The sequence below is a fragment of the Oncorhynchus mykiss genome, chromosome 28, assembly GCF_057628025.1.
Source record: "Oncorhynchus mykiss isolate SJ-2025 chromosome 28, ASM5762802v1, whole genome shotgun sequence".
NCBI classification, from domain to species: Eukaryota; Metazoa; Chordata; class Actinopteri; order Salmoniformes; family Salmonidae; genus Oncorhynchus; species Oncorhynchus mykiss.
The window spans coordinates 26,584,947-26,602,883 of NC_143049.1; the positions used below are offsets into that span (position 1 = coordinate 26,584,947).

The following is a 17,937-nucleotide window of genomic DNA, read 5'->3' on the forward strand; positions in this document are numbered from 1 at the left end:
GTGTCTCTTCTTGTGTCATTTAACAGTGTCACAGTGTTTTCTGTTCTCAGGAACTAGCATGCTGTGACCATTTCTCTCTCTCTCTCTCTCTCTCTCTTTTATCTCTCACTCTCTCTCTCTGTTCTCTATCTCTCTGTCTTTCTCCGTTCTCTATCTCTCTCTCTTTATGTCTCTCTCTGTCTTTCTCTCTTCGAGGACCCATTAGACAAAAACTACAGAAGAATCTGACATCTGACTTAATTTGTGGTAGCTCGCTAGCTTACTAACTGACAGACTGGCCAGAAACATCCCATATTGTCTACTGTCAGTCTATGAACTGGGGCGTTATTTCAAAATCTTTGTCCCATATTAAACCTGGTTGCCCATTCAGTGTGCCGTGCAGTGGAATGCCATGCCTGAATCATGCTCGGCCCACACAGTGTACATCAATGCCCACCTCAGTCACAGATATCAGCCCGATCTGGCACACGTGACAAGAGGTATAAATCAGACATGAAAACACTTGGAGAAGAAGCCATGTTCCCCCGCTTTGACAATGGAGTCTGGATGGATGCGTTTGTCAAGCACTTCCTGGTACAGTTTTCATTATTTTCTACAGCAATGTAAATACAATTTGCCTACAATCAAGAGAAGCAAAGAAGAGCCCTTGGGTCATGTTCATAAGGGACTAAACAGAAGAAAACAGACTGAAAAAGTAACTATTGTGCTTGTCCAATAAAATAACGCTTGTTTTTTTGTTTTCTGTTGTAAAACGTTTTAAAAGTGTTCCATTACGTGCTGTAATGAACACAACCCTCATAACAAATCAAATAGAATTGAACACAACCCTGTTAGGGACATGAATGCTGCATAAGCTCCTCTATATTGGTCCCTATAAAAGCACTCTTGAGAGCAAGGACATCCTGGCCCTTTAGACCAAATGGCAACTTTCCTCCAAGTTTTTCACTTCTTTACCCTTAAGTCCCCTGTAACTTTGACCACATCAATATTTCACACAAGTGACAAACTTACAAGAGGCTTTGGGCCATATGCCAAGGAAAAGGAGGGGAAAGAGCAAAGGATGCAAATGGAAGACAATCAAACAGCAAAGGGTTTGATAGCGCCAGACGGTTAGTGTGGTGAAGCCATAGACATTAAAACCAGAAGAGAGTAGCGCTGACGTCATCCACATATTGGCACCAAACTATCGCTAAGGATCATGGTGAAAGTGGCCGTAACTAGCAAAGGATCATGGGTGATGTAATCGTTTTCATCCTGCCTGAACCACGGTGCGTTGTTTAAGGCACTCCCGAGTGCGGATAGGGTGTTCACACCAGTCCAAGCCAATTGAACTAAGTGGGTAAACGCAGCAGAGTTCGGTAAAACCGCACCAAACCATTTTGGTGTGAAAGCCCCCTAAGTGTCCATTCAACTATATTCACCCCAACTCTACTCTCTTTCAAACTGCGTCTACCCTGTAGGCTGATAGACATAAAAAAGGGTTTTTCAACTGTCCCCGTAGTAGAATCTTTTTTGGTTCCAGGTACAACCCTTTTTGGTTCCAGGTAGAACCCTTTAGGGGTTAATGTAGAGCCCTCTGTGTAAAGGGTTCTACATGGACCCTAAATGGTTTCTACATGGAACCAAAAGGGTTCTACCTGGAACCATAACGGGTTCTTCAAAGGGTTCTCCTATGGGGGCTAAGAGTGTAGCCCAAAAATACAAATTGGCCACATGAGAATCTCTGGTATTTTAACAGAATTCTTAAGCTATTTTTGCGCATTTTGATCTTGACTAGGGTGGCAAAATTGCTGGGACCGGGGCTGCAAAGCGTGCTGTGTCACACACCTAAAATAGCATTGAGGGACTGTGGTTGGGTTTGGGACCAGTTCTTGCGGGAGTGGGTGGGAGTCGGACACGAAGTCGACAGGAGCGGAGGGGCCTGGTATGAAAAGCAGCGAGAGTGGGAGGGAACGGGATGAAGAAAACAGTCCCGAGCAGAACTCTACATGGACGCACTCACACTTACACGCATTAACATAACCATATACACACCAACAACCCTCAGTCTCAACATACATCGTGTGACACGGGAGGCATCTGCCCAACATACAACCACATACAACCACTCTTGAATCACAAATGCCAGCTCTCTCTACTCCTCAGGGCATTGGCTTTCAATACAATGTGTGATTGCATTGCACTTTCCAGTCACCAATCTTTTTCACACACACCTCTCACCGTTAGCCACTAAAAGCCTTTCACATCTTTAACCACTAACACTGCACGGTGTGGAGAGCATTCAGCCACTTTACACATACACAGCAAATACTGTGTGACACACCACTCATCACGTCGACACTGCCTGTCCTTCCTTGAGCCTTTGGGTCACTCAGCGAAAAGACTAGACAGATACAGTTGAAGTCGGAAGTTTACATACACCTTAGCCAACTACATTTAAGCTCAGTTTTTCACAATTCCTGACATTTAATCCTCGTACAAATTCCCTGTCTTAGGTCAGTTAGGATCACCACTTTATTTTAAGAATGTGAAATGTCAGAATAATAGTTTAAATAATTATTTATTTCAGCTTTTATTTATTTCATCACATTCCCAGTGGGTCAGAAGTTTACATACGCTCAATTAGTTTTAGGTAGCATTGCCTTTAAAGTTGGGTGAATTTTGGCCCATTTCTTCTGACAGAGCAGCTGGAACTGAGTCAGGTTTGTAGGCCTCCTTGCTCGCACACGCTTTTTCAGCTCTGCCGACAAATTTTCTATAGGATTGAGGTCAGAGCTTTGTCATGGCCGCTCCAATACCTTGACTTTGTTGTCCTTAAGACATTTTGCCAGAACTTTGGAAATATGCTTGGTGTCAAAGATCTATTTGTGACCAAGCTTTAACTTCCTGACTGATGTCTTGAGATGTTGCTTCAATATATCCACATAATTTTCCTACCTCATGAAGCCATCTATCTTGTGAAGTGCACCAGTCCCTCCTGCAGCAAAGCATCCCCACAACATGATGCTGCCACCCGTGCTTCACGGTTGGGATGGTGTTCTTCGGCTTGCAAGTCTCCCCTTTTTCCTGCAAACATAGCGATGGTCACTATGGCCAAACAGTTCTATTTTTGTTTCATCAGACCAGAGGACATTTCTCCAAAAAGTATGATCTTTGTCCCCATGTGCAGTTGCAAACCGTAGTCTGGCATTTTATGGCGGTTTTGGAGCAGTGGCTTCTTCCTTGCTGAGTGGCAGGTTATGTCAATATAGGACTCGTTTTACTGTGGATACAGATACTTTTGTACCTGTTTCCTCCAGCATCTTCACAAGGTCCTTTGCTGTTGTTCTGGGATAGATTTGCACTTTTATGCACCAAAGTACGTTCATCTCTAGGAGACAGAACGCGTCTCCTTCCTGAGCGGTATGGAGCGGTATGAGCGGTATGGTCTACAATTGTTTTTCCTGAGGTCTTGGATGATTTATTTTGATTTTCCCATGATGTCAAGCAAAGAGGCACTGAGTTTGAAGGTGGGCCTTGAAATGCATCCACAGGTACACCTCCAATTGACTCAAATTACATAAATTAGCCTATCAGAAGCTAATACATAATTTTCAGGAAATGTACAAGCTGTTTAAAGGCAGCTTTAACTTAGTGTATGTAAACTTCTGACCCACTACAATTGTGATACAGTGAATTATAAGTGAAGTAATCTATCTGTAAACAATTGTTGGAAAAATTACTTATGTCATGCACAATGTAGATGTCCTAACCAACTTGCCAAAACTAGAGTTTGTTAACAAGAAATTTGGGGAGTGGTTGAAAAACGAGTTTTAAGGACTCCAACCTAAGTGTATGTAAACTTCCGACTTCAACTAGATAGATAGATAAATGTAGAGATATAACTATAATAGTGCTAATATAGCTGTAGAAATAAGTAGAAAGAAAAAGAGAAAGAAGGTAAACTTATGTCCATAGTGTGAGCTCCATCCCCAGGGTTAACACTATGCAATTAACAGCATGTCCTCCAGCAACTTCCCCAGCACCTCTCTGGAGGCCAGGTAATTGGTCACCCCAAAATAGGAGGAACACATCACAAAGTAAGGACAGGAAAAATGAGGTGATTCATTTGCAGGAGGAGGAGGTCGATGGCGACGGTAATTCACGGGTCGTCGGTGGAATAACATTTTCCTTATTCCCTTGGCCTTCGCTCGCCGCGCTGGCCTCGCTCTGTGATTGCCTTGGTGTTCACCTCGTAACCGGCGGAGGGAGGTCAGTAATTGAAAGGAGCTGCCGTGGCATTGTGGAGGCTTGGAAGCATGCATAGCTTAATTAGAGGAATGCATGAGAGACCCAAGGACCCCGACTCTCTGCCAAACATCTCCACAACTTCTCCCCTGTGGATAGAGAACATTCCCAGAACGTTCCCCCAGGACAGTCAGGACCAAGCTAGTGCTCAGACACGGTAAGGTCAAGGGGAATGCTTGAAGAGACTGTTGTGTGACTCTGGTTTGCTTATGGATGGAGTGCAAATAGCTGTTTATGTCTATGTGTTATGTGTCATAGAGGTCCTATCTCAATGGGAATACCTGGGTTGGGTAAAGGTTAAGCACACAAACAGTTGCTGTGAAATCAATGTGGTATTGCACCATATCTTTTTTTGAAAGGAGTCCATAATAAAGCCAAAATCTATCTATATTTTGAATCCCTTTACAGTATGAAACCCTTGAGATGCATCATCTAATATTCAAGAAGTCTTGTACATTAAACAGGCAAACATCAAAAACATAATCTATAGTCCAATTCTAACCTTTAACCCCTTCTGAACCTCTGTAGCATCAACAAGATTGACAGCCGACAGATGGTGATCTTGTACTTCTTATTTATTTGTTGTTCAGGAAAAACACCTTTAGCAGGGCTTAACCACAGGGGTCACAGAGACCCAGTTCGGTCTGCCTTCCTAGTGGCCAATTCACTTCCCAAACCCACCAACAGGAGGTCACGTCCCAACACACACACACACACACACACACACACACACACGCACACACACACAAACACACACACACACACACACACACACACACACACACACACACACACACACACACACACACTGCTCTCTAAATAAAGGTAGACGTGGGTTTGTATTGTTGTTGTCTTGTCCTTGATTTCTCAAAGATCATCTCCTATGTTTAGATAGATAGGAACTAAATTTAGTCTCCTATATTTGTACTATCATGGTAGCTGATGTTTAGATGCCTTACCACCTTTATTTTTAGAACATCTTAGAGTTTTTAGTTGTAAATGACTCATACACATTGGAAATACATTTTACATTAGCACAGTGTGTGCATATAAATGATTTTACAAAAGTTGCCCTCAGGCAACCGTTTCACTATATCCTTTAAAACAACTGACCTCACGAAAGAACAGACTCTGGTGTACTGCACCAGGCAGACTCACTGTATTCCCTCCAACTGTCAGGAGCAACCGAATAATAAACCATTACAAATAACTAATTAGCAGTCGTTTCAAATGAAAGTCAATGCAGGTCACACACACTCACACAGCCCTCATAACCTTGCACTGCATTCAGATACGAGAGTGTGAGTGTGTTGTGGATGACATCCAAAACAGAGCGGGGAGGAGATGGAGTCAGATACACCAGCCATAGTGTCTAATAATTATAAATCTGTTCCTCTGTGGTGTTAATTAGGGGCCCAAACCCTTCCATGATGCCCCAGGAATAATGCATGATGAGCGGGGGAAGGGGGAAAGGCGACCAGGGCCAGTTCCTGAGGAGTGAGGAGGGACGGTGCGCTAGCTGTCAGTTTGAGGGGTTGAGATGCTCTTTGGTTTCCCTGCATCCCACGCATCCCAATGACAGAGGGGAGAGAGGAGTTCTTCCCCAGAGTCTCTGCATTAATGAAGATGTGACAGTCATAGTCCGTGACTAGTAGAAAGAGGGAGGAGAAGGAAGAGAGAATGCTTGTGGAATGTAAAAGAGAATAGATGGAGGTAAGAAAGCGAGTGACTGAGAAAGAGAAAAGTGAGTGGCCTGGAAGACTGAAAGGAAATGCATGAGAGATGGCCAGACAGAAGTGCTGTAGTTCTTCTGATGTGCCAGTTACCTCAACTTTATTCAAGCAGTCCTAGACACACACAACTACACACACAACTACACTCACAACTACACTCACAACAAAAGTGCCATGACTAAGTGTGTCTAAAAACATACCAATGAATCACCTTCTTCCTCTATCATAATACGCCGAATGCCGGTATGTTGTTTGTTGACAACAATTGGAGGAGACACATCACTGTGGAGACACACTTCATAAACATCAATCCCAGAATCCTCCCTGTTCTATGTCACTGGTCTTCAGACAGACAGTCTTGTTGCTATGAACCAACCTATCCATTTCAAAACATAAAGGTGCGAAAAACGTTTTTGGGGGGGTTCAGAGAGTAGGACTCACCAGAGAGCTGGTGTAGGAGGGGTCAGAGGTATCGTCCTGAAGGTAGCGCGAAAGTCCAAAGTCGGACACCTTGCAGACCAGGTTGCTGTTGACCAGGATGTTGCGGGCAGCCAAGTCTCTATGGACGTAGTTCATCTCAGAGAGGTACTTCATGCCCGCCGAGATGCCCCTCATCATGCCCACCAGCTGGATTACAGTGAACTGACCGTCGTTTTGCTGCAGGAGACATGGGGAGAGGTAGAGGGGGATTATCAGCACCATGAAATTAAACTTGTCATCTACAGGCCAATCTGCAGGCCTTTCAGCTGAGATGTCGACAGTAAACAAGCCATACTTCAATGAATTCTACACTATTTCAAAGCATTAGGCATGAAGATGTTCAGACCGGACACGGTTCTATTTGATTGCATGTTTCTACTTGATTGAAATGCAATTGATTTAAAAACCGCAACAACATGACACTAACACAAGCACAATTTGCATGCTATGCTACAGATGTTGTGTGAGTGTCAGATTGTATAGAGACCATGCCTAGCCAACACTGTTCTGACACGAAGAGGCTGTGTTTCAAATTCCTTCCACGTCCTCTGCGATCTCATTCCCAGAATAGAAAAGCCTACGGACGCATCCGTGTCACCACAGTCAGGAAGTAAGGGCACACTTTTGTACAAGATCTGCCGTCACACCTACAGTACGTACAATATTCCATACACACAGGGTGTGACAAACAGCCTAACCTGCTGCCTATCTATCTCTATGCGACCCACTTCTCCAACACAGCAAACTAGTTGCTTCTGAGTCTGTGATGGAATCGTCAAGCCTTTACACTTAAAGTGATTTGATTTTAGATTTTTACTTTCACGCTGCACTCTTAGAAACAAGGTGCTATCTAGAACCTAAAAGGGTTCTTCGGGTGTCCCCATAGGAGAACCCTTTGACTAACCCTTTTTGGTTCCAGGTAGAACCCTTTTGGGTCCAATGTAGAACCCTTTCCTCAAAGGGTTCTACCTGGAACCAAAAAAGGTTCTACCTGGAAGCAAAAATGGTTATCCTATGGGGACAGCTGAAGAACACTTTTGGAACCCTTTTCTTCTAAGAGTGTATCACACTATCGACACAGTCCCAGACAGCCCTTGTATTGCATATAATTTCCTATTTTACATCAAAAGGAGGGGGATGGAATTCATTTTGATTCCCAAATTGGATTACTCAAACACGATCCTATCAAAACGAGTGGTTAGAGGATGTTTCTAGTGAAAATTGCACATCGTACATCACTGTTGGTAACACTCACACATGGGGGAGCTCTCTCTCTCTCCCCCCAACCCCTTCCTAGTTCCTCCCTGTGTCTCCAATGCTCAGAGGAGCTTTGACACACACTAACAAATAAGAGGGTAAGATCGATGGGAACATAAGACGGATGTGGCGGCTAGCAAAGCCAACTTCAAAGGGTCCCTTTAAACCAGCATTAGAACAAAGTAGACTAGAAAACCAATCCACGAGATGGAGGGAGGGAAGGAAGAAGGGAAGGAGAGAAAAAAATAAGGGTTGAATATTGATTAAGCTGTACACTCGCTCGTTCCGTCCAAACTACAAAAGAGCGAGGGGATAGTCCATTAAGAGCTTGGGGCATGAGTGGAGAAATTAAACGAGGAGGACATAAGTTGGCTATTTCAGGAAGTCTTTGATGAGGGGAGGGTGGAATTGGGTTCAGTACATTTTCAAATCTACAATGACTGTGCTCTGTAAGCCTAAGCCCTGTTGCGGGCTGACAAATGTACATTACATTGCCCATATATCATCAGCTGTAACTCATATTGGTTTTATCAGGCCACAAACATGCTGCAATGAACCAGTGCAGTCTTAGTGCAACATACACCGAGTATGCCAAAAGTTAGGAACACTTCCTAATATTGAGTTGCAAACTCCCCCTACACACACACACACACACACACACACACACACACACACACACACACACACACACACACACACACACACACACACACACACACACACACACACACACACACACACACACACACACACACACACACACACACACACAGGGATGCTGGCCCATGTTGACACCAATGGGAAAGGAAAGCGGGATACCTAGTCAGTTGTACAACTGAATGCATTCAACTGAAATGTGTCTTACGCATTTAACCCAACCCCTCTGAGGTGCGGGGGGCTGCCTTAATCGACATCCACGTCTTCGGCGCCCAGGGAACAGCGGGGTTAACTGCCTTGCTCAAGGGCAGAACATATTTTTACCTTGTCAGCTCTGGGATTCGATCCAGCAACCTTTCGGTTACTGGCCCAATGCTTTAATGCTTCCCACAGTTGTGTCAAGATGGCTGGATGTCCTTTGGGTGGTGGACCATCCTTGATACACACGGGAAGGGAGACTGTTGAGTGTCAAAAACCCAGCATAGTTGCAGTTCTTGACACAAACCAGTGTGCCTGGCATCTACTACCAAGCCCCGTTTGTCTTGCCCATTCACCCTCTGAACGGCACACATTCAAAATCCATGTCTATATTGTATCAAGGCTGAAAAATCCTTGATTTAATCTGTCTCCTCCAATCTACCCTGATTGAAGTGGATTTACCAGGTGACATCAATAAGGGATCATAGCTTTCACCTGGATTCACCTGGTCAGTCTGTCATTGAAAGAGCAGGTGTTCTTAATGTTTTGTACACTCAGTGTATATCATCATACTGTATAATACATATTAAGTGAACGGAAAAAACATGTAAATAAACTATTACCACAGTCCCATTTACTATAAGAAACTATAAAAAAGAGGTGGTAAGCAGTGTTTATAAATGATTAATAAGGCACAGTGGAGTGAACACCATCCATATTCCTGGGTCTATACTCATTAAGTGTTTTAGATTGGGAGTGCTGATCTAGGAGCAGTTTAGCCTTTTAAATCATGTTGAATAAGATTTCATGGGACAGGGGGACCAGCTGATCGTGGAGCAGCTCTCATAATCTAAGGCACTTGATACACACACGTTCCATAACTCACCCTCAGGAAGGAATCGAGGGCCCCATTCTCCATAAACTCTGTGACGATCATGACTGGCCGACTCTTGGTGACCACGCCCTCCAGTCTGATGATGTTGGGGTGGTCGAACTGTCCCATGATTGATGCCTCAGACAGGAAGTCCCGCCTCTGCTTCTCCACGTATCCTGCCTTCAGGGTCTTGATGGCTACGTAGATCTCCCTCTTGCCTGGCAGCTTCAGACGCCCCTTGTACACCTCACCAAACTCACCTGGGGGAAGGAGAGGTATGGTGTGTGGTTATAGGGCTGGATCAACAGTCTAGAGAGATCAAGTCAATATTAGACCTTGAGATGTCGGTAAATATAAATCCATTTGATCGCGCTAGTGCAATACTTCGAATCTGGCTCGAGAGGGACCAGGGACCCTATTTGACCAGGGACCCTATACAACATGTATGATGGACCAGAGTTAACAAGCAGAAGATAGTTAGACCTTTGTGTTTTCAATAATCAAAAGTAATTGTCTCATTTGAGATCAACAGTGGGGCTATCTTGTTGAACAGCAGCTCAGAATCTGGGGAGGGCATTCATGAATGGAAACTACAAGAATAACAACACAACAAATTCACAGTAAATATCTACTATTTCCATTCCTTGATTCCTCATCATCCTCTCGGCATCCTGCGGAGATCCCACACCACCGAATAAACAAAAAACGGAAATCTGTAATTAGCAAACCCCCATTCCTCTATCCTTTCCTTCATCCCACTCCTCCATCTCCTCCCCCTATCCTTTCTCGGTTCCTCTCACCTATCATGCAGTGTGTCTCAGCCAGACCACCGGAGGCTACTCCAGTCCTTGTCTCATTAGCCTGCTGTTATTTAACTCTTTGTATGAATCAACACCAATGAGCATGTCCCCATACAGTCAAGAAGGTCTGGCAAGGCCCATCGAGGGAGGGCATGTCCCCAGAGAGAGAGAGGAAGAGAGCTGGAAGGGAGAGAGGGAGGGAGTTAGGAAGGGAGAGAGGGAGGGAGAGAGGGAGGGAGGTGGGAGAGAGAGAAGGAAATAGAGATAGGGAGATAGACAAAGCAAAAAAGAGAGAGAGCTTGGTACAGGGACTGGGATGCTATAGGCTAAAGATATTTCTGCATCCCACCAACCTGCCCACGCACAAAGAAACACACATCCATCCACATTTACCTGCGCCAATGACTTCTTCGATCTTGACGGTGGAGACGTCGATCTCCTTGGCGAACTCCCGGACGGCCTCGTTAGGGTCCTCATAAGTGAAGGGGTCGATGTAGATCTTCATCCCCGGAGAGCCTGAGAAGTGGGTCGGGCAGCCCATTGGGGAGGGGCAGTTAGACATGTCGGCTCTCAGGGAGAGCTCTAGAACCAATCAGAGTGGATATGAACAATCAGTGAGAGTGCAGAATCTTTTGTGTTTTTGGTGGTGAAATGGGCTGTGGGTGGACATTGAATTCATATGTCCATGTAGTATGTATGTAACAGCATAGTGCAATGAAAAAGGTAGCTGTGCTGTAATACAACCTCTCATAAGGTATCAATGCATTAGAATGATGCTTCCATCAGGGTTAGAAGCGGTTCAGGGAACAGAACTAAAATACAGAAAATATTTTTTCAATGAAAGTGATCCATACTATATCGGAACAGAACCATCATTTTAAAAGTATGGGAACTAGTTAATAACATTATTTTATGTTCAAGGCATTTTTTTCTAGTTGAACAAAAAAAAAACGCAACAAAGCGCCTATGAAAAACACTTCACTCAGTCACTCAGAAACGTATTCCAGGGTCCGCCTGCAAACTGAAAGTGTTTGCCAGTGTGTGTGTTTAGGCTACCTGCCCCTCCACCACCGAAGCATAGTCTACTGTACTGACGTTACCATAGTCTACTGTACTGATGTTACCATAGGCTACTGTACTGACGTTACCATAGTCTACTGTACTGATGTTACCATAGTCTACTGTACTGACGTTACCATAGTCTACTGTCCTGATGTTACCATAGTCTACTGTACTGATGTTAGCATAGTCTACTGTACTGATGTTACCATAGTCTACTGTACTGATGTTACCATAGTCTACTGTACTGATGAATACTGTACTGATGTTACCATAGTCTACTGTACTGATGTTACCATAGTCTACTGTACTGATGAATACTGTACTGATGTTACCATAGTCTACTGTACTGATGTTACCATAGGCTACTGTACTGATGTTAGCATAGTCTACTGTACTGATGTTACCATAGTCTACTGTACTGATGTTACCATAGTCTACTGTACTGATGAATACTGTACTGACGTTACCATAGTCTACTGTACTGATGTTACCATAGTCTACTGTACTGATGTTACCATAGTCTACTGTCCTGACGTTACCATAGTCTACTGTACTGATGTTACCATAGGCTACTGTACTGACGTTACCATAGTCTACTGTACTGATGTTACCATAGTCTACTGTACTGATGTTACCATAGTCTACTGTACTGATGTTACCATAGTCTACTGTACTGATGTTACCATAGTCTACTGTACTGATGTTACCATAGTCTACTGTACTGATGTTACCATAGTCTACTGTACTGATGAATACTGTACTGACGTTACCATAGTCTACTGTACTGATGTTACCATAGTCTACTGTACTGATGTTACCATAGTCTACTGTCCTGACGTTACCATAGTCTACTGTACTGATGTTACCATAGGCTACTGTACTGACGTTACCATAGTCTACTGTACTGATGTTACCATAGTCTACTGTACTGATGTTACCATAGTCTACTGTACTGACGTTACCATAGTCTACTGTCCTGACGTTACCATAGTCTACTGTACTGATGTTACCATAGTCTACTGTACTGATGTTACCATAGTCTACTGTACTGACGTTACCATAGTCTACTGTCCTGACGTTACCATAGTCTACTGTACTGATGTTAGCATAGTCTACTGTACTGATGTTACCATAGGCTACTGTACTGACGTTACCATAGTCTACTGTACTGATGTTAGCATAGTCTACTGTACTGATGTTACCATAGGCTACTGTACTGACGTTACCATAGTCTACTGTACTGATGTTAGCATAGTCTACTGTACTGATGTTACCATAGTCTACTGTACTGATGTTACCATAGGCTACTGTACTGACGTTACCATAGTCTACTGTACTGATGTTACCATAGTCTACTGTACTGATGTTACCATAGGCTACTGTACTGACGTTACCATAGTCTACTGTACTGATGTTAGCATAGTCTACTGTACTGATGTTACCATAGGCTACTGTACTGATGTTACCATAGTCTACTGTACTGATGTTAGCATAGGCTACTGTACTGAAGTTACCATAGTCTACTGTACTGACGTTACCATAGGCTACTGTACTGATGTTAGCATAGGCTACTGTACTGACGTTACCATAGTCTACTGTACTGATGTTAGCATAGTCTACTGTACTGACGTTACCATAGTCTACTGTACTGATGTTACCATAGTCTACTGTACTGATGTTACCATAGTCTACTGTACTGACGTTACCATAGTCTACTGTACTGATGTCACCATAGTCTACTGTACTGATGTTACCATAGTCTACTGTACTGATGTTAGCATAGTCTACTGTACTGATGTTACCATAGTCTACTGTACTGATGTTACCATAGTCTACTGTACTGATGTTACCATAGTCTACTGTACTGAAGTTACCATAGGCTACTGTACTGATGTTAGCATAGGCTACTGTACTGATGTTACCATAGTCTACTGTACTGACGTTACCATAGGCTACTGTACTGATGTTAGCATAGGCTACTGTACTGACGTTACCATAGGCTACTGTACTGATGTTAGCATAGGCTACTGTACTGATGTTACCATAGTCTACTGTACTGACGTTACCATAGGCTACTGTACTGATGTTAGCATAGGCTACTGTACTGATGTTACCATAGTCTACTGTACTGAAGTTACCATAGGCTACTGTACTGATGGCTACTGTACTGACGTTACCATAGTCTACTGTACTGATGTTACCATAGTCTACTGTACTGATGTTACCATAGTCTACTGTACTGACGTTACCCTAGTCTACTGTACTGATGTTACCATAGTCTACTGTACTGACGTTACCATAGTCTACTGTACTGATGTTACCATAGTCTACTGTACTGATGTTACCATAGTCTACTGTACTGACGTTACCATAGTCTACTGTACTGATGTTACCATAGTCTACTGTACTGATGTTACCATAGTCTACTGTACTGATGTTACCATAGTCTACTGTCCTGACGTTACCATAGTCTACTGTACTGATGTTACCATACTGTACTGATGTTACCATAGGCTACTGTACTGATGTTAGCATAGGCTACTGTACTGACGTTACCATAGTCTACTGTACTGATGTTACCATAGGCTACTGTACTGATGGCTACTGTACTGACGTTACCATAGTCTACTGTACTGATGTTACCATAGTCTACTGTACTGACGTTACCATAGTCTACTGTACTGAAGTTACCATAGGCTACTGTGCTGATGGCTACTGTACTGACGTTACCATAGTCTACTGTACTGATGTTACCATAGTCTACTGTACTGACGTTACCATAGTCTACTGTACTGATGTTACCATAGTCTACTGTACTGACGTTACCATAGTCTACTGTACTGATGTTACCATAGTCTACTGTACTGACGTTACCATAGTCTACTGTACTGCCGTTACCATAGTCTACTGTACTGATGGCTACTGTACTGACGTTACCATAGTCCACTGTACTGATGTTACCATAGTCTACTGTACTGATGTTACCATAGTCTACTGTACTGATGTTACCATAGTCTACTGTCCTGATGTTACCATAGTCTACTGTACTGATGTTACCATAGTCTACTGTACTGATGTTACCATAGTCTACTGTACTGATGAATACTGTACTGATGTTACCATAGTCTACTGTACCAATGTTACCATAGTCTACTGTACTGACGTTACCATAGTCTACTGTACAGATGTTACCATAGTCTACTGTACTGATGTTACCATAGTCTACTGTACAGATGTTACCATAGTCTACTGTACTGATGTTACCATAGTCTACTGTACTGATGAATACTGTACTGACGTTACCATAGTCTACTGTACCAATGTTACCATAGTTTACTGTCCTGACGTTACCATAGTCTACTGTACTGACGTTACCATAGGCTACTGTACTGATGGCTACTGTACTGATGTTACCATAGTCTACTGTACTGACGTTACCATAGTCTACTGTACTGACGTTACCATAGTCTACTGTACCGATGTTACCATAGTCTACTGTCCTGACGTTACCATAGTCTACTGTCCTGATGTTACCATAGGCTACTGTACTGATGGCTACTGTACTGACGTTACCATAGGCTACTGTACTGATGAATACTGTACTGACGTTACCATAGTCTACTGTACTGACGTTACCATAGGCTACTGTACTGACATTACCATAGTCTACTGTCCTGATGTTACCATAGTCTACTGTCCTGACGTTACCATAGTCTACTGTACTGATGATACCATAGTTTACTGTCCTGACGTTACCATAGTCTACTGTACTGACATTACCATAGTCTACTGTCCTGACGTTTCCATAGTCTACTGTACTGATGTTACCATAGTCTACTGTCCTGACGTTACCATAGTCTACTGTACTGATGTTACCATAGTCTACTGTACTGAAGTTACCATAGTCTACTGTTCTGATGTTACCATAGTCTACTGTACTGACGTTACCATAGGCTACTGTACTGACATTACCATAGTCTACTGTCCTGACGTTACCATAGTCTACTGTACTGGCGTTACCATAGGCTACTGTACTGACATTACCATAGTCTACTGTACTGGTGTTACCATAGTATACTGTACTGATGTTACCATAGTCTACTGTCCTGATGAATACTGTACTGACGTTACCATAGTCTACTGTACTGATGTTACCATAGTCTACTGTACTGATGTTACCATAGTCTACTGTACTGATGTTACCATAGGCTACTGTACTGATGTTACCATAGTCTACTGTACTGACGTTACCATAGTCTACTGTACTGATGTTACCATAGTCTACTGTACTGACATTACCCTAGTCTACTGTACTGATGTCACCATAGTCTACTGTACTGATGTTACCATAGTCTACTGTACTGATGTTACCATAGTCTACTGTACTGATGTTACCCTAGGCTACTGTACTGATGTTACCATAGTCTACTGTACTGATGTTACCATAGTCTACTGTACTGATGTTACCATAGGCTACTGTACTGATGTTACCATAGTCTACTGTACTGATGTTCAGAAGATAGGGAGAGAGATTTTTAATTAGCTAGAGAAGAATGGATCAACGTTTTCATTGCTATCTAAGGATACTATAAACCTTGAAATTCACATTGGATTTATTAACTACAAAAAGGTAATACAGTATGTTTTCATCCTGGTGCCGCTCAGCACACACAAGCTTGTTAGCTAGCGGACTCAAAAGACATTCAAAGTTCCTCCATAGAAGTTGCCCCTCCTAGATATAATTCAAATAATTCAGATAATGCATGTCACAACAAGATGCCAGAGCTTCAAGCCTCCTTCTCAACCCTCTCCTGCTCTCTCCCCACCCGCATTATTTCAGTCGAACCTTGTGCCAAAGGCTACTTTTGTCTGTCCATCACGCATGTAAACAACTAGCCTGCCTGCTCTGTCTGCTCTGATTGGTGAAGTAATTTAATGAGCTAAATGTAAACAACTGTTGATTTCACAAGTAAAAAAATAAACACAAAGGAACAATATAAACCGGTAAACATGTTTGGCTTGAACCGGTTCAGAACTTTATTTTGCTGGTCGGAACCAAAAAAATAGTGGTTCTGATTGGAAAAAATAATTTTGGTTCCAACCCCTGGTTTCCAGGACTCTTGTCTTTGGGTGTAGGCAAACAAGCAAGCCTGTGTGAATGGATTTGAATTATAGTAATGTACACAAGTCTATTAGGGCTCCTGTTTTCTCCCAGGAACAAGCACTCCTCCACAGCAGACACTAATAAAATAGCGTTTTGATGAATCCGTTTTATTCAACAGTAAACATCAAAGAGCCAGGAGAAAGAGAGAGAGACAGAATGAGAGAGAGACGGAGAAACAGAAAGAGCTTTTTTCTTTCCTCTCTCACTCCCTTCCTCTCTGCCCTGTGATCACAGAGGAACCAATTTCCCCACCATCTCTCCCCATAGATGCTCATAAACTGATAAAACCGCCTCGCTAACCAACGGCTCTAAGCGCCAGCGACAGATAGGTGAGTACAGTTCACTGTCTGGGGATGTCTGGGAATGGAGAAACACTTGTTTCTGAGGCAGATGAGATGGCTTGTGGGTAGTCAAAATCATATTCAACACATGAATTGACAACATAGAATATACGCCTAAAATCGCAACCTATCCACTATGTCATGCACTAAATTTGACTAGAGCCACATAGGGCAGTCACATACTAGTGCTCTGGTCAAAAGTGGTGCACTATATAGGGAATAGGGCGTCATGTGAGAGGCAACTACAGACAGATTCAAACACACATCCTATTACTTCAGAGAGCAAATTCTCTCAATGACATTGATTAGCACTCTCAGACTGGTTTTGCAATATGGCACCAGGGTTGAAATAAACCCATCGTCTCCTCATGAACCTCATTCATCTACATGACATGCAGCACCTAGGCTGAGCAGAGTCAAGTGGCGGAGGGCTGAGAAGGGGATAGGAAGGATAGGATCTCTATTCAAGGAGGGGATCAAGGTACCTTGTACCTTACATATAGGTCTTGAATGAAAGCTCAGACTGGCTAGCACACTAATTACCTTGAAGCCTGTCTCTGTGGATGTAATTGCTGATTAGAGACTCCATGGAGACTGGATTACAGATAATCCATGAGAGGGTTTGGAGTTCTGCATTCTATAATGGCATTATGAACGTGTGTGCATGCGTGTGACTGAAACGCAGCTTAGGAATCTCAGGCCTGGGAACATAGGCATGCACACACACACACACAAACTTGCATCCCATTGCCTTTTTCCATATTCCACAGACCCATGCCCACTTTCATGTATAATTTAAATAGCAAACAGTTTATCAGTTGTTTGTGTGGGCCAAAGCACATCCAAACCACCGGGTCTATTTTTACCCAGCTATAAAACAACAAAGTCCAATGGGTGAGGGAAAGAGGGGGTGGAGAGAGAGAGAAAGATCCCCTATAACCAATAGCTCATGGCACAGATTTGGTCCTGAAGTATACACACCTAAACTAATCTACTGTATAGATCCATGATGTGCGCATATACACTCATACACGCTACAGGCAAAACATATAAATGAATGTTCTCCTCAGTGCAAGTTAAGTTA

General features: G+C 43.1%; 1 protein-coding gene across 4 annotated transcripts in view; it reads right to left on the bottom strand.

The window, feature by feature from the left end:
- The window catches only part of LOC110508791 (ephrin type-B receptor 1), a 376,500-nt gene that overhangs the window by 14,747 nt on the left and 343,816 nt on the right, over positions 1–17,937 (bottom strand). For 2 of the 4 annotated variants that reach the window (XR_016492725.1, XM_036966014.2), the window contains exons 10-12: positions 10,680–10,802; positions 9,499–9,746; positions 6,462–6,677 (exon numbers count right to left, since the gene is read on the bottom strand). Coding sequence is in view for 2 of the 4 variants with exons in the window: in XM_036966014.2 (XP_036821909.2) it covers positions 6,462–6,677; positions 9,499–9,746; positions 10,680–10,802 (587 nt within the window). In the remaining 2 variants the exon portion in view is untranslated. Of the gene's footprint in view, positions 1–6,461; positions 6,678–9,498; positions 9,747–10,679; positions 10,869–17,937 lie in introns of all 4 variants that reach the window. The other 2 variants (XR_016492724.1, XM_036966012.2) reach the window with 1 other exon arrangement.